This window comes from Lynx rufus, unplaced genomic scaffold (genome assembly GCF_022079265.1).
Source record: "Lynx rufus isolate CCGP_SWC_20201006 ecotype Redwood Valley unplaced genomic scaffold, mLynRuf1.p SCAF_8, whole genome shotgun sequence".
NCBI lineage: Eukaryota > Metazoa > Chordata > Mammalia > Carnivora > Felidae > Lynx > Lynx rufus.
The window spans coordinates 70,290,409-70,303,961 of NW_025814896.1; the positions used below are offsets into that span (position 1 = coordinate 70,290,409).

At 33.6% G+C, this 13,553-nt stretch overlaps 1 protein-coding gene across 19 annotated transcripts in view; it reads right to left on the reverse strand.

The window, feature by feature from the left end:
- NRXN1 (neurexin 1) overlaps positions 1 to 13,553 on the reverse strand; it is a 1,138,108-nt gene that overhangs the window by 1,018,411 nt on the left and 106,144 nt on the right. For 12 of the 19 annotated variants that reach the window (XM_047068161.1, XM_047068171.1, XM_047068167.1 and 9 more), the window contains 2 exons: positions 11,584 to 11,613; positions 10,796 to 10,807 (listed from right to left, as the gene is read on the reverse strand). The exons of 4 other annotated variants lie outside the window; for them this stretch is intronic. In XM_047068161.1, the coding sequence (XP_046924117.1) occupies positions 10,796 to 10,807; positions 11,584 to 11,613 (42 nt within the window). The remainder of the gene's footprint in view (positions 1 to 10,795; positions 10,808 to 11,583; positions 11,614 to 13,553) is intronic. 3 more of the 19 variants (XM_047068173.1, XM_047068168.1, XM_047068164.1) reach the window with 1 other exon arrangement.

The following is a 13,553-nucleotide window of genomic DNA, read 5'->3' on the forward strand; positions in this document are numbered from 1 at the left end:
AACTATCTATTACTTCCTCATCTGTTCATAATGGACCAAGTTCTCTTAAAGCAAGATATTTTTTTTATTAGCAAGACAAGTCAATGCAGAAGTGATATGGATTGAATTAAAAAGTTGCCTCTTGCAAGAAAAAAATAAATTACCGTCATCACCATGAAGTTCAAATTGCCAACTCTTATGTCCCAAAAGCCAATTAACTGAGTTGTTAATACTTCCACAAAATGGCTGACCTGTAGAAGCTTCTGGGGACATTGAGGACTCTTTTCAAAGTACAGAATTCTAATATATCCTAGACCTATTGATTACAATTCCCTGTTAAGTTCCTTGAAGATCTGTATTTTTAAAATGTGCCCAGGGCATCTGGGTGGCTCAGTCAGTTAAAGCATCCTACTTTGGTTCAGGTCATAATCTCACGGTTCGTGATTCTGAGCCCCACACTAGGCTCTGTGCTGACAGCATGAAGCCTGCTTGGGATTCTGCATCTTTCCTTCTCTCTCTACCCCTCCCCCACTCATACTGTCTCTAAATAAATAAATAAACTTTAAAAATGCTTAAAATGTGCCCCCCGTTGAGTGGTGGGTAGAGGAGGGGAGGGAAGTCAATTTGCAAACTGTGGCATCAGAACAATGGTAATGAGGTCAAGGTTTGTAATGGTGTTTGAGAGACTGTTCAGATGTTCTAACAAGGAGGTAAGTTACGTTACCAGCCTTGCTGAAACCGCAGTGCTCCTTTATACAGGACATTTTTTTTTTAATTGGGAATGACATATTTGAAGTAGTTGAAGAAAAAAGCAACACTGACTTACTCTAATAGGTCACGACATTACTCTTTATAAACAATAAGAGGACAAGTGCCAAATCAAATTGTCCTCACATGCATCAGTTCAAATTCTGGCTTTCTTTTGGATCAGTCAGCTTCTCTCCCTTCCCAACACAATAAATGACTCCTAACTTCATTCAGTCCTCTCACAAAGAATACCACTGGTCACAGCAAGTACATACAGGTCAGTGCAAATCCAACTGCTCTCCTAGGGAAGCAATTCAAAATGGATGCCCTGCTGACTGTCAGTCAGATAACTGCATTCTTTTATCTCAACAAATAATCACTACAAAGACAGTCATAACAAGCCATCACATAATTCTTTTAGGTTGACATAGCATCAAAAATAGCTTTTCCCTAAGTTTAACAGAAGATTTCTGGCAAATGTTGCCACTAGCTATCTGCAAAAATTCTATGGTTAGCTTGTGAATGAGGATTTCCCTGTGAACGAAAATCACAACTGACCAATTTAGGGATTTTCATCCCTCTGGCAGTAGTGTAGTCCAATCTAAATTTGATTGTCTCCTTGAATGGAGTAATTTAATTTTCTCCAAATGTCTACTGACTTTAGACTGCCAAGTCTAGAAAATGAAATGGAGAACTGGGTCAGTTGACCAGGTAATTCAGGCCAAAAAATAAAATATTGCTTAGAAACTTCATATAACATATGAGTTGTTTTAATTTCCTCAATTACCATTTGTCTTAGTAGTCAAATTTTCTGGTTTATATCTGAGCTATGTAATAAAAAAAGTTATTTAAGATGAAAGGGAACCCTGCTCTCGGTTCACAACTCTGGCAGCATCCCTGCACATTACTTGGTGGAAAGTAAAGACTAACAATTACTGGAGATTACTTCAGCTGCTACTATTCTGAGTGAGCTATCCTGTGGTCATAGGCACACAGCAATTCATAGGCAAAAAAGTCAAGCAGAAAAGGGAAAACTGCACTTAGTAGAATACACATTTTGTATAAGATATAATTTGAATGTGTAAAGAGATGTCTTGAAAAATGGCAACTATTATTGCCTTGTTTATATTCCTTACTGTCACAAACCTTGAAAACATCCATTCTGAAAAGTTATAGCTTTATACCATGTATAAGAGTCCCACATAAAGAAGAATCTCATTGGTGCTTTTAGTAATATATGACTGAAATTGAATGAAACCATTCTCTCTGTCTCCCTCTCACTCTCTCTCTCTCTACCAAAAGGACAAGCAATAAGACACTAATTTTAAGGGAAATATGACCTTAGGCACTGCAGTTTTGTTTTTGCTTTTTAATTCAGTGATTTCCAACCACTGTAATTCTTCAGTGCAAATTCCTTGGCTTAGGACAGCTGGCTGAAGACCTGAACTACTTAATAAATCATCTAGTTGAACATATGATCACTTATTCCTCGGCTGGGGGAAGTCAAAGGTCTTTTGGGTATACAGAGCTATTTGAGGACCTGAGAAGAACGAATATTTCTTTTAATGTTAGAAGCATAAGTTAAGCTATCTGAACAAGTGGATCTACCTCATTCTTTGGAACTTTCCCTCTCACAAACTGCCAAAAAGCACTTCCTGACAGTCACAATGAATAATGCTATTTAGAAGCCAAATTTCCAGGAGCCTCTTCCTGTTACCTATATATACACAAAGATATACAAAGATGAATTACTACCCTTTTCTTAAAGAAACATTACTTTAAGACTGGTTGTTACAGGAATTTTAAAGGAAAGTCCAGATCATCAGTGGTTGTTGGAGTGGTTTCCAAATCCTTTGCAAATCCTCTGAGATCACCTAAATTGGGCAGGAAACAAGGAAGATCAAAAGGGTCAAGCTGAGTCCATACTTCCAGTTCAAGGGGGAAAAAATCTGCTTTATTGAACTGGTTTGCCCTGCATGAAGGAAAAATAAATGTTAAAATGGGTGTATTATAAAAATAATAATATCTGTGGTAAAACCTAAATGAAAATTTTACAAACTTGTTTAGCCCATCAGTTGAGTCATTAAACAAGTATTATTGAGTACCTACTTGTGACAGCCCGTTCTAGGGGCCCTTGAGATACACCAAGGCAGGTTAGAAATCTCTGCCCTCTTGTATTCTGGAGGGAGAAAAATAGACAGTAAACAGTAAACAAAATAAATGAAAAAAAATAAAGTATGCTAGAAGGTAATAATTTTTATGGAGGAGAAACCAGATTGGGGTATGATGGTTCAGGAGAAGGGCAATTACAGTACTGAATAGAATAATCAGAGTGAGTCTCTTGAGAAGGTGCCATTTGAACAAAATCTTGAAGGATGTGAGGATGCTACCCAATTATTTAAGTATTTCAAGGTAATTATATGTTATTTTCTAGCAAATATACTATGTAGGAAGAGAAGTGCCTAATTAGTTATTCCTTGAAAATCTGGTGGAAGAGAAGTCCCTAATTAGTTATTCCTTGAAAATCTGGTTTTCAGTTGACTAAGTGGTTAGTGTAAGCTCAATTCACGTATCACTCTTTGGAGTTGTTACTAAGGCAAAACAATGATACACAAAAAAAGTTTTTTCTCAGGTACTTCCAGTGCACAAGAAAATGTTTACTTCTCTGTTCCCTTCAGACTGTAAATTTGCATCTAAAAAACAGCACTTTGTTGGGGCTCCTGGGTGGCTCAGTTGGTTAAGCATCCAACTCTTGGTTTTGGTTCAGGTCATGATCTCACAGTTAGTGGGTTTGAGCCCTGCATTGGGCTCTCTACTGTCACCACAGAGTGTGCTATAGATTCTCTGTCCCCCTCCTCATTACCCCTGCCCTGCCTCAAAAATAAATAAACCTTTTAAATAAAATAAAATAAAATAAAATAAAATAAAATAAAATAAAATAAAATAAAATAAACCAGCACTTTGCCAATGAACTCCTAGGTTTGTTCAAAGGAGAGGCAAGTCAATTTGAGCTTCATCATTCTATTAAAGAGAAAGATGAAAATGTGAAGAGTTACAGAAATATCTAAATAATTTTGATTAAGTAAAGTCAACCTTTAATGCTTTATTGTACCAATATTCTCTGTAGTATGGGCCATCAGGACAATGATGTCCAATTAGTTATAACTTAAAACAATCACAGAATCATAAATTATAGGTAGTTATATGATGGACAAAAGATATTAAGAAACTAATACTGTTTTTAAACTTTTGGCAATTACAGATCGTTTTAAAATTCATTTAATCTAAACATATATAGTATCTTCTTTTATTTTATTGCCACCACTGATAAAAACCATCTTCTTAGACTTTCGTAATTTGTCATGTAACATATTCTTGAGAATGGAGTATTTTCTTTTTTTTTTAATTTTTTTTTCAACGTTTATTTATTTTTGGGACAGAGAGAGATAGAGCATGAACGGGGGAGGGGCAGAGAGAGAGGGAGACACAGAATCGGAAACAGGCTCCAGGCTCTGAGCCATCAGCCCAGAGCCTGACGCGGGGCTCAAACTCACGGACCGCGAGATCGTGACCTGGCTGAAGTTGGACGCTTAACCGACTGTGCCACCCAGGCGCCCCAAGAATGGAGTATTTTCATTTAAGATTTATACATGTAAGGCTATATAACTGGCACAAGGACAAATACAGGATCTCAACCCTGGTCTTATGACTTCTTGAAGTCTTACAACACACTGAACTGCTCTCTTGTTATAATGTAAAATTTTACACCACTTGAAATGAGAATCAATAGCATCCTAAATAATACTGTATGATTGGTTTCCTTCACACTACCTCTAAATTTATTTTGTAAGAATAAGAATATGAAACATTGTTTCATGATTATTCCTGTATAAGGAAAGTTTTTAAAGTTTCCTAAGGTTGGTTATTTTATACCAATTATTTTATTTTATTTTTTATATTAAATATAATTCATTGTCAGATTGGTTTCCATACAACACCCAGTGCTCATCTTATACCAGTTATTTTAGTTCAAAGTCTGTACAGTGTGTTGTCTATCATAATAAGCAATACCTCCTAGCATTCCTTAAAAGAGTGTCATTTTTTTAGATGATCTGTAATGTCCTTCCCTGCTCCAAAATTCTAGGATTCTATTTAAAGACTCAGATTTCTTTAGTAAATGAGCTAAGCGTTCTGCGAAATTACAATTTTCTTTAAAACCACTGGCCAACATAATTAAGAAAAAGATATTCCCTCTTACCAGCTTAAATGTATTGATGTTTTTTAAAAATTTTTTCTAATGTTTATTCATTTTTGAGAGACAGAGAGAGTGAGTGGGGGTGGGGCAGAGAGAGAAAGAGACACACAGAATCCAAAGCAGGCTCCAAGCTCCAAGCAGCCATCACAGAGCCCGATGTGGGGCTCGAACTTAAGAACCATGAGATCGTGACCTGAGCTGAAGATGGACGCTCAAATGACTGAGCCACCCAGGCACTCCTGATGTTGGTCTTTAAACAAAATATAGATTAATGAAAAATACATTTTAAAATGGACAGATAAAAATCATTATTTTGGAAAAGGAAGCATCATTTTAAAGTCCAGTATGCCATGAGTTAAACTTTTTTGCTATTTTTGATCTATTTCAGTAAAGCACATCTAAATTTATATTTACACTACCTCATTCTTAAAAATATTAGACTGTGGAGAGTCCTTTCTGTGTTCTTCTCAGAGGATAAATTAATCTACTACAAGTCGAATAAAATCCTTGTTTAGTTTATTATTCAGTGTTGCCACTGTTTACAGAATATATGAAGACATGGGAAATATGTTACCACAGAGCCAGACTGCAGAGATTGGAAGGAGCTGGGACCTTTATTAGTAATAACTATAATGACAAAATTGATTCACAGCAAGAGATAATACATAAATATTTACTTTTCAAGTAATTTCTCTTGATTGTACCCAGAGGTGATAGGCATGTAGGCCAAAGAAGAACTGAAAAATACCATATTCTAAATAGTTACATAGCCTTTTATGTATGTCATATTGATGAAGATATTTATAAAGATGATGAAGATATTAATGTCTGATTTATAAAATGAAATTCTAGTCTTTCCATGTTCTATAACTGTGAATGAGGAACATCCCCTGGTACTGCAACAGTAAAAGTAATAACAAATAATTCAAGATAAATTATTGCTTAGTTTGCATATGCACCAAACATAGGCATTTCAATGTGGTAAAATTCTGTCAACATTCACAAATGCTTCTGAATAATGAATACTTAATATTATAAAGCTAAATGAGGAAATATGATATAAAAGCATACAGAAGAAGAGCAATATGGTATTTTCAAAATCAAATTAGTTCCACATCAAAAACCACAGTGAAATATATTAAAAGTTATAAAACAAATATACATCGTGATGTTAGTTATTTGAAGCTGGGTACTTCATATACAAATTGGTTATACAGCAATGCAAGGGTTGAAAGATGGTTACAAAAATCATAGAAACAAAGAGAAATGAATAAAAATATGAAATGATTTTTCTTCTAAATATTAATAATATCAAATATATTTTAAGAGTAAATATAATGCTAGTTGTGGTGTGACATCGCAGATAAAATTTTAAATATATAATCTTTGTTATTGTTAATTGTAGTGGAATCAAGCATATCTAGTTACTGATACAAGTCATTTTGAGAAAAATCTGTTTTAATTTTTTTAATAAATTATTTTAAGATCTTCACTTTCACTAATACAATCGAGTTTAGGCATTTTTACAATAATTATATACCTGACAGTTGTATTTATAATACCTTGGCCTTCTGGCAACATGAGAAACCTGGATAATCAAACAATACATGTTCATTTGAAATGGTCAAATGGACATTCACTTTGCAAATATGCTGTAGAGTTTATGAATGCAGGAACAGCAAATATGCTCATATCACAAGACATAAACTTTGGTTCTTTTCAAAGCTTACAATCCAAACCCAATCTAAACAGGTCTTATGGTACATCACAGTTGATACAGTGAGATAGAAAACAACAACAACAACAGCAAAAAAACAAACAAAAAACCTCATGGGAACCACATCAGATAGCATAACATCAGATTTAAATTTCAGGAACATTTCTGTGCCTGTCATTGTATGAATAGTGAAAGCTACAAAATAAAATCTGATCATTTACCACTGTGACCACAAATTACATTAAAAGTCTTGAAAACCCTTAAATACAAAGATACATGGACTTCATTTTCTTACAGACCCACTGCAGTGCATATGCCAAGGCATATTGAAGTGATATTGGAATGATGCCTTACTAGACAGAAAAGGATATGAATGACAGGAAACAAAAGAAAGTTGAGAGACAGAGAACATTCCATGTAATTTGTTGCTACAATTTTTTTAGTTATTTTCATACATTTCCTCTTCCTTTTCCACCCTCTACTTTGTCCACTCCAAACCCTCCATGCCCTCCTCCACACCTATGTCTTCCAATGTGTGCCCACCAGTCCCCCACCTCACATACACACACTTAAGTCATAAAAATGGTAAATTCAAGATACAACAAGGAAAGTATTCTGTAAATACAATGTTTAAAAAGAAAGACAAGTCTCTGCCCTCACGGAGCTTACATTCTACTAGGAAAAGTTGACATTAAATATAAATATATAATCACCCATATAAATATTACCACTAAAATCATTGTTATAAAGGAAAATACAAGCATCCAAAGTACCAAAATGAATTTTTAACTTATGCTTATGAGCTATTAACCAGTCATAATGGCTGGATTTGCAGTGTAACTTACATTTTTGGCATTTTCTGATTTAAATGGTCATTCATTTCTCTCAGACAACTGTTGGAGTAAAATATAAGTAAATAAAGTAATTATTGAAATGAAGTGACCAGTTAAACAACCATGGGAAAACAAAAACAAAAACAAAAAAAATAACTAAATTCCCAGGTAAATAGACAAACCTGAATTCTAAATACAATGGAGAATAAAGTTAGCATTGTCAATGGTCCTAATGATACCAATGACAAATTTCAAGCCTAAAAAAGAAAGCAAACACAATTTCACAAAAACCACTTGAATCTATCTAGCAATGAACAGCAGAAGTAAGGTTGGTTCTGGATAATACCTATCTCTAGGTATCCCAAAGAAAGCTATGATTCATTGAAAAAAAAGTTTACTCCTAACTATCCAGGTAAAGGTGACATGTCCTTCTTCAGAAAACATGAAAACAAATCCAAATAATTAACTCTAAAGTGTGAAGCAGAATGACCAAATGAAGTTATGAGGCAAGATGGCATATGGGAAGAGTGAAAATGCTTCCCATTATGATTCTACCAGCATACAGAAATGATCTTTAGCATGTCTCCTTAACATGACTTAGTTGTTCTTGTCATGTACAAATTATAAGGTATTTTGCAGTTTCCAAACTCTGAAAAATCAATAATTAAGGAGTATGAAAAGATCCACACCACCTATGTAAGGACACATCACAAAATGATATCAGTGCTTACCTCCAGGAAGAAGACTGAGGAGGATGAAGAATGTTCTCTTTAGATAAGTTACTTTTTTCTTTTAAGGAATGACCTTCATCTATCATTGGGGATTTAAAATTTTAGAAAATATTTAAGAACTCAAATAGAAAAAAAAATGATAATAATAACGTTCCTGAATCCAATTTTGCCTCTGGATTCAAAAAAAGGAAAGACTTTGATGCACAGATGTTTCATTCCAGAGTCCCTTGAATTCACTACTGGTAAAGAGGAAAGCAGTGTCAAAAAATTCTTCAGAATTATGTTGTATGGAAAGATTTAGGAAGTGTTAATTTACAATGCAAATCAGTTATTTCAGACTAGAAAGGTTCAACAACTATTTCATGCACAACTAGGATTTAACTTGACATAGGAACCTACAATGTAAAACTTCTAAAATTTTTTGACTCCTTCAACATGTGGCACAGGACAAGGAGAGCTACGTCAGAGAGCCCCTGATTCATGCTATCTTTATGGTTTCTGAATGCCCACATTTTTTTCCACTCTCATGGTACTTGCATTCTGTCATTTATACTAACTTGTCCACATGTCTTCATTTCCCTACTACACTGACACACTTTGAATGTGGATGTCACGTCATAGTTAAGATTGTATTTTTGCTCAGAAGGCAGATTTGTTGAATTGATTTGCAATTAAAGGACTTACAAATCATGATTCTCATTTATATATATCTAATTAACCAACATGTAAATGTTACCACTCTGATTTGCAAAATACTCAAATCCATCTGAAAATCTTCTTTCCCTATTTAACATCAAAAAGCATCCTGGTCCCATTAACAGAAGAAAAATGTAAATGAAAAACCAAATTCCTGTGCTCTGTAGTTTTGTGCTGATTAAGGAATACTACTTGATGAAAAATAGTGAAGTAGAAATATATTTGACCCATATGTCAACAGAAAACACTTAAGACTGACATACTAAAACTAAATGAAGTGACACTTAACATTGATGACATCAAAACAAATATCAGCTGAATATAAATATGAATTATTCTATAGGTAGAGTTAAATGGTTATAGAATTATAAAATTATTTTTGAGTTAATTTTTTACAACATCATGTTTATATATATGTATATTTAGAATATTTATTACATGTGTATATACATTCATAGATACAAACACATATGCATATACTGCACTCAGTCAGTAAAATAAAGTATAAATACAGTTCCCTCTACGCCATCCTGAGTACTCTAATAAGGAACATGGTGTGGAATGCCCACTAAGAAAGGGAAGTAGATGGGAATTTGACCAAAAAACTTTAGAAAGTGTCCCAAATGGTACATAACATTTCTAAAACAATTGATACATACTGTCATTTGTGTAGTTGCTGGAAGGCTTAAAATAAGATTAAATTATATTATTGGAAATGGTTGACCAAAACACAAACTACAATAGCATATGATCTCTTTATTGGCTCAAAATACCCAAGCAACATTTGTTTTGAAAGCTTTAATTTATACATTTAAAACTTTGCTATTATTTCTTACTTATTGCCTGGCTCATGTTCAGGTGCTTTTCAAGCAGAAAAGTTTCCCTGCTAGATGACACAATGTAAGGGTGAAGAACTGCGAGCTTCCGTCCCAATTCACCAGATTAACATTCAGAGCACAAGAAAACTCAGAGAATTTAAGGATAAGACAAATCCCTGCATTTAAAATAACAAAAAACAAAACCCACAAAAAAAAAAAAAAAACAAAACTACAGACCAAGGGAACATTCACTAACACATAGTTCAAATGATTAGCTTAAAGGCTATGATACATATTTACCACAGCTACAGATCACCTACTTATATTTAATGGCAACCACTAAACACACGGTCGATGGTTCCAAATGGCAAAGTAAGCATGCTTTTCAATCTGGCATCAGTACTGTCAAGGAGCACACATGCCTGACTTACCAAGTGATGCAGAAATGTATACCTGGATGGTAACGTTCTTAAAACAATGTTAGTATGTGCAAAAGAAAGAACAGGCTTGTCTTGTTTCCTTGGCTTTTTCACGGTACTACCTTTCCAGGTTCTTATGGAATTAATGTGTATATATGACATCTAGCAGGCAAAGAGGTGATGATCGCACAGCACTACACTTCAATGCTGCACATGCTTACACTTACATCCCAATGCAAAATGGTTGGGGCAGGTGTGCTCCTGAGCTCAATGTTTGAAGATGACATATTTATGGTAACTACACTCATCATTTAACTACCATTAAGTGATACTGCAAAAAATTACACTGAAATCTGAAGTTAATTTCTAAATATACTAATTATATAGGCAGCTGACATGATAAAACACTCTAAAGAGCAAAAAAAAAAAAAGGGCAACATTTTGATGGAGTTTTCTTACCTTAAATTCACAAAATATTAACACTCATACCTACCTCCCAGTGCCCACTACTAATACAAAAAGATCTAAATACATTTGCATAACTTACACACACTATAATTCATATAGATGATATTAAGAAGAAATAAAATAATGTAATACCTTTACTTTTACCTATGGATTTGATGAAATGGTTCCAAGAAGAAAGGGTTTCCATACAAAGAGAATAGAGAGAGAAACAACAGTAAGAATTATGAATATATGTAAATGTAGTACTCTTTGAAAATTAAACAAGACAAGAAAGCATAAAAAAGGGTCTGAAAATACATGGAGATATAATCAGTATTTGTTAAGAAATCTGCCCTTTTAAAAAGGAAATACATGCAAGGAAACTGAAAAGTCCATGCTCACTTTTAAAAGATTACACAAAAAAGAAGATACACAATGACTATACTATAGGTAGAAAAAGTATTGATTCTGTGAAACACTATACTCAGCATTCTAAAAGCCAGAAGCCAAAGATGTCTGGATGTTCCCAAACTGCCATGCATGGGTGAAAAATGGACTCTTTCTGGTACAGTAGATTAAACTGAATATACGATTTCAGATATTAACTTCTGATGGTTCTCGTTTTTTCTTAACTATAGCTACCCTTAACTGCATATGCTTACAAATGTATGCAAAGTCTCAATCACAAATTCTTATGTCTCATTTATTTGCAGATATTATAGTGCAAAGAATGAAGGAAAATAAAAGTCAAAGGAGCAAACCAAAATCAAACTAACAAATAAAGGGGAAAAAACATATGAAAAAATGTGAACAAAAGTTATGTATTTAATTTGCAGCCAGATAATTTGCAAGCATTTGCCCATCCTTTGCAGTGATGGTTTAAAGCAGCTACAGAACAAGAAAACACTGAAAGCAGAGTGGAAAAGGAACAGAGCCCATACCTTGGTCGCCCATCATCAGGTGCGCCAGACCTTGAAGGGAAACAAGAGCACAGTCAGCAATAAACAAGGGAGCATGGGAAGTCAGGGTTGTCACGGTGACAAAAATGTTCAGTGACAGACATCTTGTTTCCTATGAGACATGTCTGTATCACAGAGGCAAATCAAAAAGCATTCTTTCAACCCCTGGTTGGAATGCTTTGGGGCAAAGAGTTAATAGTACTGTAATTTAAACACTGGCATATGCTGCCCTGTGTACTTCTTCAATGTATCAGTTGGAACAATGAAGAGCATGACTTAAAATCCAACCAATCATCCCTTAAATATTGCATCTGTCCTTCATGCCCTTTGATGATACTGCCACCACAGGGCTTGTTATAAAATTATATTTTTTAAAACCCAAAGGAATATCTGAAACATGGGCTGGGTCTGATCTTTTTCCCCTCATCAAAAAATGAGAAGTTTTATAATTAAATTAAAAAAGTCCTTAGTCACACTGAAATGATAATGCAGAAATGTCTCCTTGTCTGACACATGTAGCAATTGACTAAGCTTGTTCAAATACAAAAATAGATTATTAAGCATGCAGCTGTAAAGTCAGAATTTACTACAGAATGTTTTTAGGAAACAACGGATCAGCTTTAAATAGGCTCAAGAAATTTCCCATGGAGGACAAAATTATTTAGTCTTTCACCTAAACATTACCTAAATAGTGAACCATAAGTTGATATATATATATATATATATATATATATATATATATACACACACACACATATACATATATAATACATATTAAGTTTTATGTTTTTATATAAATACTAATTTCATCAGGGAAGTTTTCTAAAATAATACTGAATTCCCTTTATTTAAATACTTATTATCTGTTACTTGACAACTGACTTCAGATTGAAGTTCACTCCTCTACTAAATACTGCTAATGTTCTTAGAACAAACAAACAAACAAACAAAAAACAACAACAAAAATAAAAACTCTTTCACTATCCAAGAAGGTATTTTTTACTGAGAAGTATTAATTCCTAGTTCTTCATTCCATATTCAGCAACAAAGCTTCTCCTCAATCCATGTCTATTTCAAGAACATGGGAAAATGTTACAGCAATATAGTAGTACATACAGCAATTTCAATAAAATTTATATTTCCTAGTATTATTTAAAATATATTTGAGACTTTATTGAGCTACATTATACATTACTTGCACCAATACTGAAATAATGTGCATTATTTCCTTAAAATTTTAGGAGTATTTAAACATTCCTGTGGGGCAGTACATTTACAAATCAACATATAGTCAAAATATAAAGACAATTTAACATAGAAGTTTAATGCTTCTGTAGTATAGCCTCTTTTTGTATTTTCAAAATGATTTTAACAAAAACATCACACAGGGAGATTAAAAAGTTTATGATCTGTTGGTGATGATGTGTAGGTTATATAATTTTTCATGTAATTTCACTTTTAAAACTAGTACATGTATTTTCTAAAAAGAGTTAATAATTTTTTGTAGAGGAAATCAGGGATTTATCTCTCTATAAGATCTAACTTTTAGAAAATACATAAGATGCTTCTAATGGTGGTTTTTAATATCTCCTCAGTAAGGATGGAAGTTAGTAAGCCTCAAAAACATCCACATTCCTCATGCTAGACTTTCTTACCTCTAAGGGATCCCCACTAGAGTGCCAAAGTCATGTTATAAATAGGAATGTTACAATTATGATTGAATAGTTTATAGGCTAGACTCTGCAAATCTTGTCAAAATTTTTCATGGGATGCATGTGTGAGGAAAGAGGCATTCAAGCTTATTAGGCTGATTTTAAAGCCCCTGGAATGCAAGTGGATTTAAAAAGAAGGAACAGAAACATGGACTATTTTATAAAATGTTAAGGAAATGCAAAAAAAAGTTGAAAAGATACTTAAAAAATCAATCCCAATTAACATGCATCATATAAATG